This window comes from Saccopteryx leptura, chromosome 3, assembly GCF_036850995.1.
Source record: "Saccopteryx leptura isolate mSacLep1 chromosome 3, mSacLep1_pri_phased_curated, whole genome shotgun sequence".
NCBI lineage: Eukaryota > Metazoa > Chordata > Mammalia > Chiroptera > Emballonuridae > Saccopteryx > Saccopteryx leptura.
This window is the reverse complement of record NC_089505.1, coordinates 207,672,349-207,690,476: the sequence shown is the minus strand read 5'-3', so window position 1 is coordinate 207,690,476 and position 18,128 is coordinate 207,672,349. Positions and strand designations below refer to the sequence as shown.

At 40.0% G+C, this 18,128-nt stretch overlaps 1 protein-coding gene across 3 annotated transcripts in view; it reads right to left on the bottom strand.

The window, feature by feature from the left end:
• CD101 (CD101 molecule) overlaps nucleotides 1-17,905 on the bottom strand; it is a 48,340-nt gene extending 30,435 nt beyond the window's left edge. For 2 of the 3 annotated variants that reach the window (XM_066377265.1, XM_066377267.1), the window contains exons 1-2: nucleotides 17,818-17,888; nucleotides 1,098-1,478 (exon numbers count right to left, since the gene is read on the bottom strand). In XM_066377265.1, the coding sequence (XP_066233362.1) occupies nucleotides 1,098-1,478; nucleotides 17,818-17,860 (424 nt within the window). In that variant the 5' untranslated portion in view covers nucleotides 17,861-17,888. Of the gene's footprint in view, nucleotides 1-1,097; nucleotides 1,479-17,817 lie in introns of all 3 variants that reach the window. The other variant, XM_066377266.1, reaches the window with a different exon arrangement.
• Nucleotides 17,906-18,128: the final 223 nt, after the last annotated feature.

Here is an 18,128-nt window from a genome sequence, read left to right as displayed (position 1 = left end):
ACCCTGATTCAACGTTTTCAGCTTAGGCTGTAACCAATTGCTACTTGTACACAGAGTATTTAGAGGGGGAAGGCCAAGGAGGCTAGAAAACTTTGATTTGGACCCTAAAACTGTTTATATTTGATTACATGAACCGGAGCAAGTTGCTGCACTTTTTGGGCCTTAACCTGCTCCTTTATTTTAGAAAATAATAATTCTTAAATAATCTGTTATCTGTCATTCAGAGCCAAAATCAAACCCTTACCAAAGTTTTGATAAACAGCCTGCTACGTTATCATTCTTTCCTTCCTTAGAGGAAGTGACACAGCTTAAGTAAAGGCAACACTTAGATTCAATCAGTGAATATTTACTAAGCATCTACTTAGTGCTCACCACTATGCAAGGTGCTGAGATAAGTGTTCTCTTCTCCTCAAGTTTAGGGTGAGGTAGAACAGAGTCAGAAGTGGCCAATTACCACATAAATGGGTGAGTGCTAATAAGAGTGATATGAACAGAGCATCAAGAGGAAACAAAGATTATAATACTTCCTGAGACAGTCAGGACAGGTTTCATAGCTCAGGTACTATCTAAATGGGGTCCTGAAGTATATAGGTAGGAGTATGCTAAGCTGAAAAGGGTGGACAAAATATTCGAGGCAGAGGGATAAAATGCTAATTACAAGAACTATTTCCCCTCTATGCTAGAAAATGGTAGTTTGAACATAAGCATTCCCAAGTTAATGACTTATTTCCTATGATATTAATACCAGCGCTTTTCAAGTTAATGTCTGCCCAACAGAAGACATAACATGGTGAGAACCCTCAAAGCTCTGGCTGATGCTATTGTTACTGTCAACCTATGGATAGCTGTGGGCAAGGCCTTGGGAAGACCACACACTATTCTCCATCTTCATGAGGAAGTTGATTGGAAAAATTAATTGAGAGCTTTAGAAAATATGAAATATCTATTTGGACAAATCTCCAAAATATCCAGAGGGGCATATGAGCTCTTTTGCCAAAGCAAACAGCAAAATATGAAGCCATGTCACATTGCAAGGCATTGTGATGGCAGAGATGCTGGCTTCTCAGGCTGCCTAGCAGAGGAGGCCAACAGCTTACCAATCAGAGTAGTCTTTGCACTGTAACTTCCATAGTATCTGTCATCAGTGTTCGGTGTGTGACACTCATATTCACCAGAATCCTTTGCCTGGAGCTTTGAGATGTGCAACAAGACTGAGTTGCCCTGGACCCTCTCCACATAGATGTCCCTGCTTCGCACCCGCTGCGCATACACTGCGTAAGAGAAGGCGGTATCTACGGTGCTAATGATCTGGATTTCTTGGTCCGGGGCTCGTGGCAGGTAAACAGACCACTGGAACTGCTGCTCAGAAGGCCCCTGGTGGCCAGTTACATTGCAGCCAATGCTGACAGGGTAACCTTCAGCTCGAAACAGCGGTCCTTTCTGAATTGTTACTTCTCTCTGGCCAACGCTGATCTTAGCTTGCAAGTAGGAGAAAGAAAGGGGAATAAAAATAGATTAGCATCCCAATTCCCAACATGTTGCCTTCTGTAGCTCCCTGTATTACAATTCTAGTAAATGAGATCGCAGGTTATTAGCTATCATCAACTCAAACATTCAACACCTTCTTTTTTGTTTGTTTTTTACAGAGGCAGAGATAGACAGGGACAGACAGACAGGAACGGAGAGAGATGAGAAGCATCAATCATTAGTTTTTCGTTGCGCGTTGCGACTTCTTAGTTGTTCATTGATTGCTTTCTCATATGTGCCTTGACCGTGGGGCCTTCAGCAGACCGAGTAACCCCTTGCTGGAGCCAGCGACCTTGGGTCCAAGCTGGTGAGCTTTATGCTCAAACCAGATGAGCCCGCGCTCAAGCTGGCGACGTTGGGGTCTCGAACCTGGATCCTTCCGCATCCCAGTCCGATGCTCTATCTACTGCGCCACCGCCTGGTCAGACTCAACATCGTCTTTAGGCCAAGGCTTAATGAGCTAATTGTTCTTTTATAACTTTAATTTCCATTGTAATCTCTAGCCTCGTAGAAACAAGTCTAGCTTCTGGGTAACAAGGCCCCTACCATGAAACATATATGCTTATCTAAGTGCACTAACTTTTTTTTTTTGTATTTTTCCGAAGCTGGAAACGGGGAAGCAGTCAGACAGACTCCCGCATACGCCCGACCGGGATCCACCTGGCACGCCCACCAGGGGGTGATTCTCTGCCCCTCTGGGGTGTTGCTCTGTTGCATCCAGAGCCATCCTAGGGCCTGAGGCAGAGGCTACAGAGCCATCCTCAGCGCCCGGGGCCATCTTTGCTCTAATGGAGCCTCGGCTGCGGGAAGGGAAGAGAGAGACAAAGAGGAAGGAGAGGGGGAGGGGTGGAGAAGCAGTTGGGCGCCTCTCCTGTGTGCCCTGGCCGGGAATCAAACCCGGGACTCCTGCACGCCAGGCCGAAGCTCTACCACTGAGCCAACCAGCCAGGGCCTAAGTGCACTAACTTTAAAGTAAATATGATGCATGATTATTCACCCTTCATTATTTTCTGGGAAAATTCAGCAGGTACTTTCCTAAGCTTCAAATTCCCTGGTAGCCTTTCTTATAAGTCATTGTAGGAGAGACAGTCTCCAGAGCTGCCCATGGGCCATGGTTTTTCCTGAGTTGGTTGAACTATATGTAGCTCCTGGCCACATCTGATGCAACCTCAGCTAAAATTAGCATCTGAAGAGATAGCAGTTCTTCCTTTCCATACTGTGGAGGGGTTTTTATTTTGTAATTTTTTAAAAGAGCCACTACAGCTTTATTGAAAAGCTTCATAAAGGTGGCCTGCTCCATATCCTGGTTGGCGTGTGCAGATAGTGAGCGAGAGATTCCTCTGAGCGCCCCAGTGTTACCAGACAGAGGGGCCCGTGTTACCAGACGGAGGGGCAGAGTCAGGTCTTTGTGTGGGTGGAAGCCCTGCCTGATTATGCTAGCAGCTCTGACTGTTTGAGCCTTACCCGGAGCCCTGTGCGGAGTGGGAATAGAGTGGGGATTTGCCAGCTCTTTCAGCCTCTTACTCTCCAGGCAGAGGCAGCAGCAACCCCATAGCTGGATCATCAGGCTACTAATTCAGGAAGGAAAGACTAGGAGAGAGGCTCCGGGAACACAGACTCTCTCACTGTCGGAGCCTACAAATGCTAATGAGCCTAAACTGCCAACAAGACTGAAGACCAATATATGACATCGCCATAGAGACTTATCAACTGCAAACCTCTACCTAAGAGTGCCACAGGGGCAGAACCCGGGGTACAGAGTCACCGACCAGGAAGAGGGAGAGAAAAGAAAAAGCAAGAAGATAACCTCTCAAAATCAAGAATAATCCACAGACTTTATAACCTATCCCATTTTACTATATATGTTTGTTTGTGTCCCTTATCTACATGTCTTGATTATTTTCTTCCTCTTCCAATTTGGTCGTCTAATTCTCTGCCAGTCTTACTCTCTCCTCTCCTTGAACTACACTACTTAAAAGTGTTACATCTCCCATTATCTTTTCTTTCTTCTTCCTTTCTCTCTATGAAGGTTGTACTCCAAAACCCTTAACTCTCTCTCTCTCTCTCTCTTTCTCTCTCTCTACTTTTATTCTTTTTTCTTCTTTTAGTGGTTCCCTCTTTTTTTTTCTTTCTTTTCTCCCTCTATATTAGTTTCTTCCTTTTTCCTTTAAGTCTCCTTTCATTCATTCCTCAATAATGAACAAATTATCTTATCTGGGACTCAAATTTATGTTTGTGGCGCTTAGGGGTTTCTTTACTTCGCTTTTTTAACTCACAAGCAGTTCTCCCAACCCTGGCTCTCCATTTTATCTAGTTCTTGTTTCACTAAATACAATAGTAATTTTTAAAATCCCCCCCCTTTTTCCTGTTTCCCTCTTATTTCTCTCATCATATCTCTTAGTCAACCAACACCTAAAAGCAAATCATTTTATTCTTGAACCAAATTTTTTCCTTTTTTGCATTTTGTGGAACCATACCCCCTTTTTTGCACCCTTTATTACTTCTCCCCAACTCAGGCCCTCCATTATAGGTATTGTTTGTTCTATTTAGCACAATATAATTCATAGTTCTCCACAAAATTTTCTCAAGAAGGAGGGGAGAGGAGAGGAGAGGAAAAAAGAGGGGGGGGATAAATTAAAAAAATTTTTTTTTTAATTCTTTTTTGTTTTTATTTTTTTAACTTTTAATTCTTTATTAATTTTCATTAATACTATCAACAAAACTGCCCTCAGATGCCATTAAGGAAAATGAAATAGAATATCATGGATACAAAAGAAAGAGAGGTAACACAGATAGATGAGGAAAAATCTATGGAGAAAAAATTTAATATATTGGAAACCTTGGAGCTAAATGACAGAGAATTTAAAATAGAAATCCTAAAAATACTCAGAGATATACAAGAAAACAAAGAAAGGCAATTTAGGGAGCTCAGAAAACAACTCAATGAACACAAAGAATATACTACCAAGGAAATTGAAACTATAAAAACAAATCAGAGATGAAAAACTCAATTCACGAGCTAAAAAACGAGGTAACGAGCTTAGCTAATAGAATAGGCCAGATAGAAGGTAGGATTAGTGAAATAGAAGACAAGCAACTTGAGGCACAACAGAGAAGAAAAAAGAGACTCAAAAATTAAAAAAAAATGAGATAGCCTTACAGGAATTGTCTGACTCCATCAAAAAGAATAACATAAGAATAATAGGTATATCAGAGGGAGAAGAGAGAGAAAATGGAATGGAGAACATATTCAAACAAATAATAGATGAGAACTTCCCAAGCCTCTGGAATTAAAGCCTCAAATTCAAGAAGCAAACAGAACTCCGAGTTTTCTTAACCCCAACAAACCTACTCCAAGGCACAACATAATGAAATTGGCACAAACCAATGACAAAGAAAAAATTCTCAAGGCAGCCAGGGAAAACAAGAATACAACATATAAAGGAAGGCCCATTAGATTATCAAATTTCTCAACAGAAACTCTACAAGCTAGAAGAGAGTGGACCCCAATATTTAAAGCCCTGAAAGAGAGGAACTTTCAGCCACGAATACTATATCTATCAAAGCTATCCTCAAATACGAAGGAGAAATAAAAACATTCACAGATACAGAAAAGATAATGAAATTTATCATCAGAAAACCCCCACTCCAGGAATTACTAAAGGGGGTTCTCCAACCAGATACAAAGAACAAAAAAACCCAAAAACTACAAGTAAAAGCTCCACCAAGAACACAATAAAACCAAATTTAAACTGTGACAACAACAAAAAAAAAAAAGGAGGGGGGGAGAGGACGGAGATTAACAGTAGCAAAGGAAAATGGAGTGCAAAAGTACTCACAAGATAGTGCACTACAATGAACAGGGTAGGAAGCCTATTCATTACTTAATGGTAACCACCATTGAAAAAAACCACCACAGAGCACATGATTTAAAAAAGATAGCAACAGAGGAAAGATGTATGGAATACAACCAAACAAAAACAAAAGATAGAAAAACAAAAGAGAAGGATCAAACAAGACACAAAACTAACAGAAAGCAAAGTATAAAATGGCAATAGGGAACTCACAAGTGTCAATAATTACATTAAATGTAAATGGATTAAACTCACCAATAAAAAGGCACAGAGTAGCAGAATGGATTAAAAAAGAAAATCCAACTGTATGCTGCCTATAAGAAACTCATCTAAGCAACAAGGATAAAAACAAATTCAAAGTAAAAGGCTGGAAAACAATACTCCAAGCAAATAACATCCAAAAAAAAGCAGGTGTAGCAATACTCATATCTGATAATGCTGACAACAAGACAGCAAAAATACTCAGAGACAAAAATGGTCATTTCATAATGATTAAGGGGACACTGAAACAAGAAGACATACTAATTCTTTTTTCTTTTTTTTTTTTTCTTTTGTATTTTTCTGAAGCTGGAAACGGGGAGAGACAGTCAGACAGACTCCCGCATGCGTCCGACCGGGATCCACCCGGCACGCCCACCAGGGGGTGACGCTCTTCCCACCAGGGGGCGATGCTCTGCCCCTCCGGGGCGTCGCTCTGCTGCGACCAGAGCCACTCTAGCACCTGGGGCAGAGGCCAAGGAGCCATCCCCAGCGCCCGGGGCCATCTTTGCTCCAATGGAGCCTTGGCTGTGGGAGGGGAAGAGAGAGACAGAGAGGAAGGAGGGGGGGATAGAGAAGCAAATGGGTGCTTCTCCTATATGCCCTGGCTGGGAATCGAACCCGGGTCCCCTGCACACCAGGCCGACGCTTTACCGCTGAGCCAACCAGCCAGGGCCAATAATTCTTAATATATATGCACCAAACCAAGGAGCACCAAAATATATAAGACAGCTACTTATTGACCTTAAAACAAAAACTGACAAAAATACAATCATACTTGGAGACCTCAATACACTGCTGATGGCTCTAGATTGGTCATCCAAACAGAGACTCAGTAAAGATATATTGTCCTTAAATAAAACACTAGAGCACCTGGATATGATAGGCATCTACAGAAAATTTCACCCCAAAGTGACAGAGTATACATTTTTCTCCAGTGTACATGGATCATTCTCAAGAATTGACCATATATTGGGCCACAAAAACAACATCAGCAAATTCAGAAAAATCAAAGTTGTACCAAGCATATTTTTCGATCATAAAGCCTTAAAACTAGAATTCAACTGCAAAAAAGAGGAAAAAAACTCCACAAAAATGTGGAAACTAAACAACATACTTTTAAAAAATGAATGGGTCAAAGAAGAAATAAGTGCAGAGATCAAAAGATATATACAGACAAACGAAAATAACAATACGACATAGCAGAATCTATGGGATGCAACAAAAGCAGTGATAAGAGGGAAGTTCATATCACTTCAGGCCTATATGAACAAACAAGAGACCCCAAGTGAACCACTTAACTTCACACCTTAAGGAACTGGAAAAAGAAGAACAAAGACAACCCAAAGTCAGCCGAAAAAAGGAGATAATAAAAATCAGAGCAGAAATAAATGAAATAGAGAACAGAAAAACTATAGAAAAAATATATAGAACAAGGAGCTGGTTCTTTGAAAAGATCAACAAAATTGACAAACCCTTGGCAAGCCTTACCAAGGAAAAAAGAGAAAGAACTCATATAAACAAAATCCAAAATGAAAGAGGAGAAATCACCATGGACACGTAGATATACAAATAATTATTGTAGAATACTATGAAAAACTTTATGCCACTAAATTCAACAATCTAGAAGAAATGGATAAATTCCTAGAACAATACAACCTTCCTAGACTGAGTCAAGAAGAAGCAGAAAGCCTAAACAGACCTATTAGTAAAGAAGAAATAGAAAAAACTATTAAAAACCTCCCCAAATATAAAAGTCCAGGCCCAGATGGCTAAACTAGTGAATTTTATCAAACATTCAAAGAAGACTTGGTTCCTATTCTACTGAAAGTCTTCCAAAAAAATTGAAGAAGCAATACTTCCGAACATATTTTATGAGGCCAACATAACCCTCATACCGAAACCAGGCAAGGATGGCACAAAAAAAGAAAACTACAGACCAATATCTCTAATGAATACAGATGCTAAAATACTAAACAAAATACTAGCAAATCAAATACAACAACGTATAAAAAATTATTCATCATGATCAAGTGGGATTCATCCCAGAATCTCAAGGATGGTTCAACATACGTAAAATGGTTAATGTAATACACCATATCAACAAAACAAAGAACAAAAACCACATGATCTTACCAATAGATGCAGAAAAGGCATTTGATAAAACACAACACAATTTTATGTTTAAGACTCTCAACAAAATGGGTATAGAAGGAAAATATCTCAACATGATAAAGGCCATATATGATAAACCATCAGCTAACATCATATTAAATGGCACAAAACTGAAGCCTTTCCCCCTTAAATCAGGAACAAGACAGGGTTGTCCACTCTCTCCACTCTTATTTAATGTGGTACTAGAGGTTCTAGCCAGAGCAATCAGACAAGACAAAGGCATCCATATCGGAAAAGAAGAAGTAAAGGTATCACTTTTTGCAGATGATATGATCCTATACATCGAAAACCCCAAAGAATCCACAAAAAGACTACCAGAAACAATAAGCCAATACAGTAAGGTCGCAGGATACAAAATTAACATACAGAAGTCAATAGCCTTTCTATATGCCAACAATGAAACATTTGAAAATGAACTAAAAAAAATTATCCCCTTCACGATTGCAACAAGAAAAATAAAATACCTAGGAATAAACATAACAAAGAATGTAAAGGACTTATATAATGAAAACTACAAACCATTGTTAAGGGAAATCGAAAAAGATACAATGAGATGGAAGAATATTCCTTGTTCTTGGTTAGGAAGAATAAATATAATCAAGATGGCCATATTACCCAAAGCAATATACAAATTTAATGCAATTCCCATCAAAATTCCAATGACATTTTTTAAACAAATGGAACAAAAACTCATCACATTTATATGGAACTATAAAAAACCCCAAATAGCCAAAGCAATCCTAAAGAAAAAGAATGAAGCTGGGGGCATTACAATACCTGACTTCAAACTATTGTATATTATAGGGCCACGACAATCAAAACAGCATGGTATTGGCAGAAAAATAGACACTCAGACCAATGGAACAGAATAGAAAGCCCAGAAATAAAACCACATGTATATGGTCAAATAATTTTTGATAAAGGGGCCAACAACACACAATGGAGAAAAGAAAGCCTCTTCAACAAATGGTGCTGGGAAAACTGGAAAGCCACATGCAAAAGAATGAAACTGGACTACAGTTGTCCCCTTGTACTAAAATTAATTCAAAATGGATCAAAGATCTAAATATAAGACCTGAAACAATAAAGTACATAGAAGAAGACATAGGTTCTAAACTCAATGACCTTGGTTTTAAAGAGCATTTTATGAATTTGACTCCAAAGGCAAGAGAAGTGAAGGCAAATATTAATGAATGGGACTACATCAGACTAAGAAGTTTTTGCTCAGCAAGAGAAACTGACAACAAAATAAACACACAGCCAACTAAATGGGAAATGATATTTTCAAACAACTGCTCAGATAAGGGCCTAATATCCAAAATATACAAAGAACTCATAGAACTCAACAACAAACAAACAATCCAATAAAAAAATGGGAAGAGGACATGAACAGACACTTCTCCCAGGAAGAAATACAAATGGCCAACAGATATATGAAAAGATGCTCATCTTCTTTAGTTATTAGAGAAATGCAAATCAAAACGGCAATGAGATACCACCTCACACCTGTTAGATTAGCTATTATTAACAAGACAGGTAATAGCAAATGTTGGAGAGGCTGTGGAGAAAAAGGAACCCTCATCCACTGTTGGTGGGAATGTAAAGTAGTACAACCATTATGGAAGAAAGTATGGTGGTTCCTCAAAAAACTGAAAATAGAACTACCTTATGACCCAGCAATCCCTCTACTGGGTATATACCCCCAAAACTCAGAAACATTGATACGTAAAGACACATGCAGCCCCATGTTCATTGCAGCATTGTTCACAGTGGCCAGGACATGAAAACCACCAAAAAGCCCTTCAATAAATGACTGGATAAAGAAGATGTGGCACATATACACTATGGAATACACTATGGAATACTACTCAGCCATAAGAAATGATGACATCGGATCATTTACAGCAAAATGGTGGGATCTTGATAACATTATACGAAGTGAAATAAGTAAATCAGAAAAAACCAGGAACTGCATTATTCCATACGTAGGTGGGATATAAAAGCGAGACTAAGAGACATTGATAAGAGTATGGTGGTTACGGGGGGTGAGGGGAGAGGGAGAGGGAAGGGGGACGGGGAGGGGCACAAAGAAAACTAGATAGAAGGTGACAGAGGACAATCTGACTTTGGGTGATGGGTAAGCAACATAATTGATTGACAAGATAACCTGGACATGTTTTCTTTGAACATATGTACCCTGATTTATTAGTGTTACCCTAGTAAAATTAATAAAAAAAAAAAAAAAGAAAAGCTTCATAAAGATGGCTGTCAAGTCCAGCCGTATCTAGAACCAGAATTGATTTTAGTTCCTTACTCCAGATTTTCAGTTGGTACCACTATGGAATGTTTCCTGTTGGGACAAAGCTCATGTATCAGATTTAAAGGGGAAAGCATTAGTAAATGATAATGTAGTAGGCAGACATGAGCAGAGTAGGAATGATAGGCCAGGTACTGAAGGTCAGCAGGGTGGAAAGCCCCAGGTGCCTAGCAACAAATAATTGTAAGGTGGGACCTTGCCCCCAGGGTGACCTTTTCTCCCCTATTATATTTCTCAAGTGGTTTAGCCCCTGACCTTTCATATTACTAGTCATGTGGTAGAACCCCCCCTTAGAGGAGGAGCAGGGGCCAGAGAATAGCATGATACAACCTTTACAAGACCACTTCTTGAAAGCATTAAACCTCAGAGAGAACATCTAGGCCTCAGCTGTGCTTCAGCTCCAGGCCCAGAAAAACAGCTGGGCCAGGCCAGTGACTCCACACATCACAGCTGACATCAGGAACAGAGGGGGTGACTGATGACCCCCCTACCCTAGCCCTGACCAATCAGTGGAGACCAGGACCCTGAAAGAGCACACCTGGGAAGCTGATGAATATTCTATTAAAATCCTCCTTGGGACCTCCCCTAAAATCCCTACCCTTAAAAGCCCTTAGGATGGAGGACCTAGCAGGTCTCTCTCTTTTTCTGGAGTATGCCTATGTATCTCTCTCTCTCTCTCTCTCCCTCCTTCTCTCTCTCCTCTAAGCTCCAAGAGCCCTTCTTTTGCCTCTGTAACTTGTTTCCTGAGCCCCTTTCTCCCATGGCTCATTTCTATCTTTCTGACTTTCTAAATACACTTTCTCTTACAGTTTGAGTCTTGCCTCTGAATTCTTTCTCAGCCAGAGCTCAAGCACTAAGTTTGCTGAACTGAAGTCTAATTGCTAATAACGCTCTGGTGCCATTTCACCACCAACAGAAACATTTCCCCTGATATACACATTTTCAAAATCAAGCATTTAGCAGAAATTAAAATGTGTTTATTTATTATATTAAAGGTTAGTTTGTGTTACCGAAAGAACCAAGAAGAGATGACAGAGATGCCACAAGGGTGAGTGAGACCTTTTGCTAGGGCTGAGGGCCCATGGAAGGGGACGATGAGGTGGAGAGACACAAGAAGAGGTCACAGGTTGGGTGAGTTGGTTTGAAGGAATTAGCTGACTGGGGTTCATGAGATGATATGGAAGAAGCAGAACACCTCTGAACTGTGTGACTCTACAGGACAAAGAGTAAAGGAGACTGAGGAAAACATGAGAGAAAGGAAAAATGACATTACAGGGACCGTGACAAGGCTGAGTATAGACATTTTGGAAGAAAAATACTTTGGTAAAAGGGGGCCTACAAAAGTGGACAGAAAGGGTAAGCAGGCCCCTGATATAGTCAACTAAAAACTGCATGTGTTGTGTGTGCTTAATGCAAAACCAGAAAACAAACATCCAACCAACCAATCACCCAACCACACACATTTCCAGCAATAATTTAAAAGACTAATTTATTCATAGATCCCAATTTTATATTTATTTTATATTTACATTATACCTAGAAATAGAAGTCAAATCCATCTAAGAACATTTTAAGTTGTTACTTACCCAAAAATATTATACTACAGAAGCAACTGAAAACATTTTCAGCAATGCCAGCCAGTCTGAGACATATGTCTTTGAGAGATGTGTGCTCAGTGCACCAGGCACCCCGTGGAAGGACACCCACAGCTATACTGCTCGTTAGAGCCCCAAACTACAGACTACCCAATGTCCATCAATAGTAGAATAGATGAACTCAGCACACTCCTAAACTGGAATAGTATACAAAAATGAAAGTGGATGAATGCAACCAGTTGCAATAATATGAATAACTATGTTTAATAAAAGCTGCAAAATATGTTTGAATCTTTTTGACTATAGAGGATGATCCTACTCTTTATAGTTTTAAAACAGGCAATGCTACACTATATTGTTTAGTGATGCAAACACAAGGGTGAAAATTTTTTTTAAAAGCCAGGAAGTGGTTATCATGAAAGTCAGAAAAGTGACTGTGTGTGGGGGGTAGGTTGTGATCTGAACGGGGCTCATGGCAGGAAAAGTGGTGCTTCTAGAGTCCTAGCAATGTTCTATCTATTTCTACCTGGGTAGTAATCACATGGTTTTTACTTCTTACTTCTTTGTTCAATGGTACACTTATGTTTTATTAACTTTTCTTTTGTGTTACATTTCACAATAAAAATGCCTTTAAAAATATGGTTTCTGAGGTACCACTAACCTGTTTATATCAGGGCATATTTCTACTATGTTATTTTTGGTAGCCAGGCAACACTTCAATAACATTTTCTATGACTTTTCAGAGATGGGTACCACATTTGAAACATTTTATTATGAAAACTTGAATTCATTTTCTACTGCTTTATTTGCCAATTCAATAAATATTTATTCAATCACCTATAATATTTCTGATGCTTCAGAAACCAAGATACAAAGATGAGTTTAAGATAGCCTCTGACTTCTAAATTTTATAATTTTGTCAAGGAGGTTAATAGTCCTCATAGAATATGATAAAAATGCTTTGAGGAAGTTAAAGGAAGGAGAGATTTTATATATATATATATATATATATATATATATATATATATATATATATATATATATATAAAATTTTTTTTTTAAGTGAGAAGAGGGGAGAGAGTGAGACAAACTCCCACATGCACCCCAACTGGCAGGATCCACCCAGCAACCCCTGTCTGGGGCTGATACATGAACCAACCGAGTTGTTCTCAGGGCCCAGGGCTGACACTCGAATCAATGGAGCCACTGGCTGTGAGAGAAGAGAGAAAGAAAGGGGAGAAGATGGGGGAGAGAAGCAGATGGCCATCTCTCATGTGTGCCCTGACCGGGGATTGAACCAGGGATGTCTGCACACCAGGCCAACCCTCCATCCACTAAGCCAACCAGCAGGGCCAATATTATATTTTTTAAGGAGGGAATTAGGTCAGGTTTGTGAAAGAGACACTATTAGAAATGGACATTGGGGAACTGAAATTATTATGACAATTTAAGTGAGGAGACAGGGTCTTTTAGGTAAGGAGACTTCATGGAGACTGTAGGAGTAGAAATCAAAAGACTTATTAAAGGAAATAGGGAGTAATGAGATTAGGGGAAGAGGTACCTGAAAATTAATAGAAAAAAGACTGGGTAGGACATTTGGGTCCAGAACATGAAGGCCCTGACTCTCATGATTAAATGTTTGAATTTACTTGATTAGACTCTAGACCAGGGGTCCCCAAACTACGGCCCATGGGCCACATGCGGCCCCGAGGCCATTTATCTGGCCCCCGCCACACTTCTGGAAGGGGCACCTCTTTCATAGGTGGTCAGTGGAGGAGCATAGTTCCCATTGAAATACTGGTCAGTTTGTTGATTTAAATTTACTTGTTTGTTATTTTAAATATTGTATTTCTTCCCGTTTTGTTTTTTACTTTAAAATAAGATATGTGCAGTGTGCATAGGGATTTGTTCATAGTTTTTTTTGTAGTCCGGCCCTCCAAAGGTCTGAGGAACGGTGAACTGGCCCCCTGTGTAAAAAGTTTGGGGACCCCTGGTCTAGACCATGGGGAATCCACTGAGTGTTTGAAAGGTCTTAGGAAAATTAAACTGACAGGTTTGGGCACCATGATGGAAATTAGAAACAGACAGAAGGCAATTATTGTAGCCCAGGAGAGAAATGAAGGCAATAGGAACGGAAAGAAAGGGACTACAGTTTGAAAGGTACCATGGTGATAAAATCTACAGTTTTCCAGTGTCTCAGATGCTTATAGGTAGTAGTGGTGGATGGAGGGATAGTAGGTAGTAAGAAATCAAAGATGACACCCAGGATTTGTGAGGATGACTGGAGGAATGATGGTACCATTAACAGAAACAGGGATATCAGGAAGAGCTCCTATTGTGTGTTCACGGTGAGGAAGAAGGTAATGCATTTAATTTCGGATACTAAAGTTGAGTATCATGAAATAAATATAAAGGATATTCAGCAAATATTAGGAAATATTTAAATATACGTATTTGTGCTCCAAAGTCTTCAGACCATTTGAAAATATGTATATTCTAATCCTTTCAAGAACTCTGTGATTTTTCTATATTTAGAATGTCAAACCTTATAAATGTTTGAGCCAAACTTGAACCTAGATTTGCAAATGCCACATTTCTGGCTGTCTCCGTTATTTTTCATGGCTTCCTGGAAATGGTTGTTTGTAGCCCAGGGAGAGTTCTGGGCTATGTAACTGGGAAGATTGAGCCAGTTACATATAAGTATTGGGAGTGTTAGGGAATATAAGGAAGAGGGCTAAAGAGAGATTACTAGAAAATCTCTCTATGTAGAGGGTTAGCTGAGGAACAAAACCTATTGAAGGAAGAGTTAGGGAGATAGATGAGTGGGCAGCCAGGACACAGCAGCTTGGAAACCAAAGGAGGCAAAACGTTCCAAAAAGAAAAGACTCATCAGCTCTGAGAAATGCTGCTGAGAGGCTGAGAATTCTAAAGGCAAGAGGAAGGTCCTTTCAGTTTAATGATGAGGACATCAGTGGAGATCTTTTTTTTTTTTTTTAATTTATTTTTTTTTACAGAGACAGAGAGAGTCAGAGAGAGGGATAGACAGGAACAGACAGACAGGAACAAAGAGATGAGAAGCATCAATCATTAGTTTCTCATTGTGCATTGCGACACCTTAGTTGTTCATTGATTGCTTTCTCATATGTGCCTTGACCATGGGCCTTCAGCAGACCGAGTAACCCCTTGCTGGAGCCAGCGACCTTGGGTCCAAGCTGGTGAGTTTTGCCCAAACCAGATGAGCCCGCGCTCAAGCTGGCGACCTCGAGGTCTTGAACCTGGGTCCTCTACATCCCAGTCCGACCTCTATCCACTGCGCCACTGCCTGGCCAGGTTCAGTGGAGATCTTTATGAAAGAGATTCCAATCAAGCAGAAGCATCAGGTTTCAAGGGTCTGAGGCCAATGCAGGAAGCATAAACTACTTCAAGAAATTTCACGTAGCCTTGGCTGGGTAGCTCAGTTGATTAGAAAGTCATCCCAATAAGCCAAGGTTACAAGTTCGATCCCTGGTCAGGGCACACACAAGAATCAACCAATGAATGCATAAATAAGTGGAACAATAAATTGATCTTTCTCTTCCTTTCTGTCTCTCCAAAGTCAATGAATAAAAAAAAAATTTTTTTTTAACCCTTTGAGTAGTGAGTTTTTTTCATACTCACTGACTCCCGGGAGTGAGTTTTTTTTTCAAAAAATGAAATCAGTTACAGTTACAGTTTTATTAACTTAAAATCATGTTTCTTTGTTAACCAATTTATGGAAACAAGAACATACATTTGCCTTTCTTTAATGTTGCCTTACACATGTATAATCATACTCTGGATGGTCAGGAGGCACAAAGATGTACATGAACATTCGTACTACTCAAAAGGTTAAAGAAGTTTCATGCAGAAGGGAAAGAGAAGAGTAAGATGACAGCTGGAAAGAGCATCTGGGTAAGGAGCAGCAGTGAGGGCTGGGATGGACACAAGTGCTGTGGAGAGATGAATGAAGCCAGAGAGAGGATGATGAATGGAGTAAGGTCCTAATTTAGGCAGCAGGTCAAGAACATGATTGAGATAGTACTGCTTTCTCAGAAAAGCAAAAGATATAGTGTAGATGGTTCACAGGTATTTTTGAGGTGGAAAAGAATGCTTGAAATGATTGAAGAGGTCAATTCAAATGTCTACGGCCCTGGCCTGGTGGTACAGTGGATAAAGTGTCAACCTGGTGCACCAGAGGTCACAGGTTTGACACACACACCCCCCAGGTCAGGGCACATACAAGAAGTAATCAATGAGTACACAACTAAATTGAACAACAAAGTAAAAAAAAAAGAGTTGATGCTTCTCTCTCTCTCTCTCTCCCTGACCCCTCTCTCTCCCTTCCTCTTTCTCTCTCAAGTGAATGGAAAAAAAATTTGTAATGTCTCTGCATAGGGATCATACTCTAAAACATAAATATATCCTCTGTGGGATACCGTGTATATATGTCCCCTCCTCCTAAACAGTGAAGTACGTTGGAGAACTGTCCTATTGCTGTCTCTTTTCATGGGCAGAGGAACAGATGCCCTGACACAGCAGCTCTGAGTCCTGTGACTGCTGGGCACACAGCATGGCAATGAGACACTGTATCGGAGCCATACTTCTGGAACACGAATAATTCCTTGATGGTACTGGCTTTTCTCAAAATTGTCACTTTGATTGCCAAATTTGCCATTTCAGTAGTATTTGAATAGAAGCCATTAGCCTAAACCATATAAAATGGTTCGTATTTGACTAGTTTTGATACACAAAAACAGCAGCTTCAAATAATTCCACCTGATAGGCAACTTACCAGGAGAGCGAGGAACACAACACCAAGTCCTTTTGTTACACATACAAAAGCTTACATGTGTGGAGGCTGTGGCAACTTCTATTCATAATTTAGTGGAATTTTATTTTTTCATGAATACAGTTTCAGTAAGACAAGGACATTCCCTACACCCAGGAACCTCCCATGTTAATGGCTTTCATTTGTAGGGTGTCTAGTTGGAGGGGGACAGATCCCTTACCCAAACTAAGGGTTAATTCTGAGAGCTCATTTACCCATGCTATTAACCTCATCTAGAAACACATTATAACAGGATTAATCAATCTTTATATTTACTAAAAATATAAATAAATTAAAACAAATTTATTTTATTTATATTAAATTTGGAAATATATGCTAAAATTTTCTAAAGGAAAGGACCTTCCTCTTGCCTTTAGAAATGCAACTGGTCACTTGGCTATCACTTAATTTCCTTCATTTCCCCCTTAATATTTGTGATGCCTATTAGCAGACTTCCTAAGTTTTTTCAAGTTACTTTCTGATTTATGTGTTCTTCATATAAAAACTGTGGTTCTATACAAAATTAGTGTTGAGGCTGACTCAGAATTTAGAAGAAATAAATATAGAACCTAGTCTAGGTCATTGTTTAAATGGGTTAAGGAAAAGCTTCCAATTTCTCCTTTTTGAACCGTGATTACTACTTGCTTTCCCTCAGACCTTCCAGCCTGCTAACGACAACAAAGAAAAATTTTACAATTGTCTGACTTGCTCAATATAAGCCCAGCTTCCTCCTACACACAAGCCAAACACATACTCCAAGTTCACAGAGCACATACACTCGAGAATCACACTCAGACAACTGAACAGGACAAATAAGAACACACCAGCCGACAGTCAAAGTCTCCCACCAGTCCGCCTAGCCATCCATAACTTCCGGGCCAGTGCAGTGGGCTGATCACCCAGCAACTGGTCCTAGTAATTTTCTTCTCGGCCACTTCTCCCTCCGTCATGCCCCAGATCTGATCCTTATCTCACACTATCCAATGTCTCTTGTAACATAAGCCCAGTTCAACTCAAGGCAATGTTTATTAAGTGCCTCCTTGGCCCTTTTCATACTCTAGCGGCAGTCTAGCCACAGCCCTGGTTACACTGACTAAAATTTCTCCTAGTTCCCCCACGGTTCCCATCATTCACTGCCAACACCAGAGAAGTGTGGCCTAGTTTTTCCTGTAGAAACCAAATTGTCCTGTTCCATCACCCAACAGTCCCTGGGACAAGAGAAACATGCAGAATGGTGACACTTACTCAGAAAGAGAAGGAAAGATGCCACATGTGGGATCCGTGCCATTGGGGCCAGGAGAGACCTTTCCTGGTGGTGTCACTGCAGTTGCTCATATACCAAGTGACAAATGCTATGCTCTCACTTCAAAGGCAAAGAGGAAGCAATGTGGTTTCCATCCCACTGAGAAGCAGAGATAGCTTTCTTGCAAAAGCAAAACTGGTTGCATTACGGTTCTTTGCTAACTGCTCCAATTTGGGTGTGAAAAAATTATCTTCCTGGATGTTTGTTTATACAGATAAAAATAAGAAAACACAGGTCTCATTCTGACTAAAAA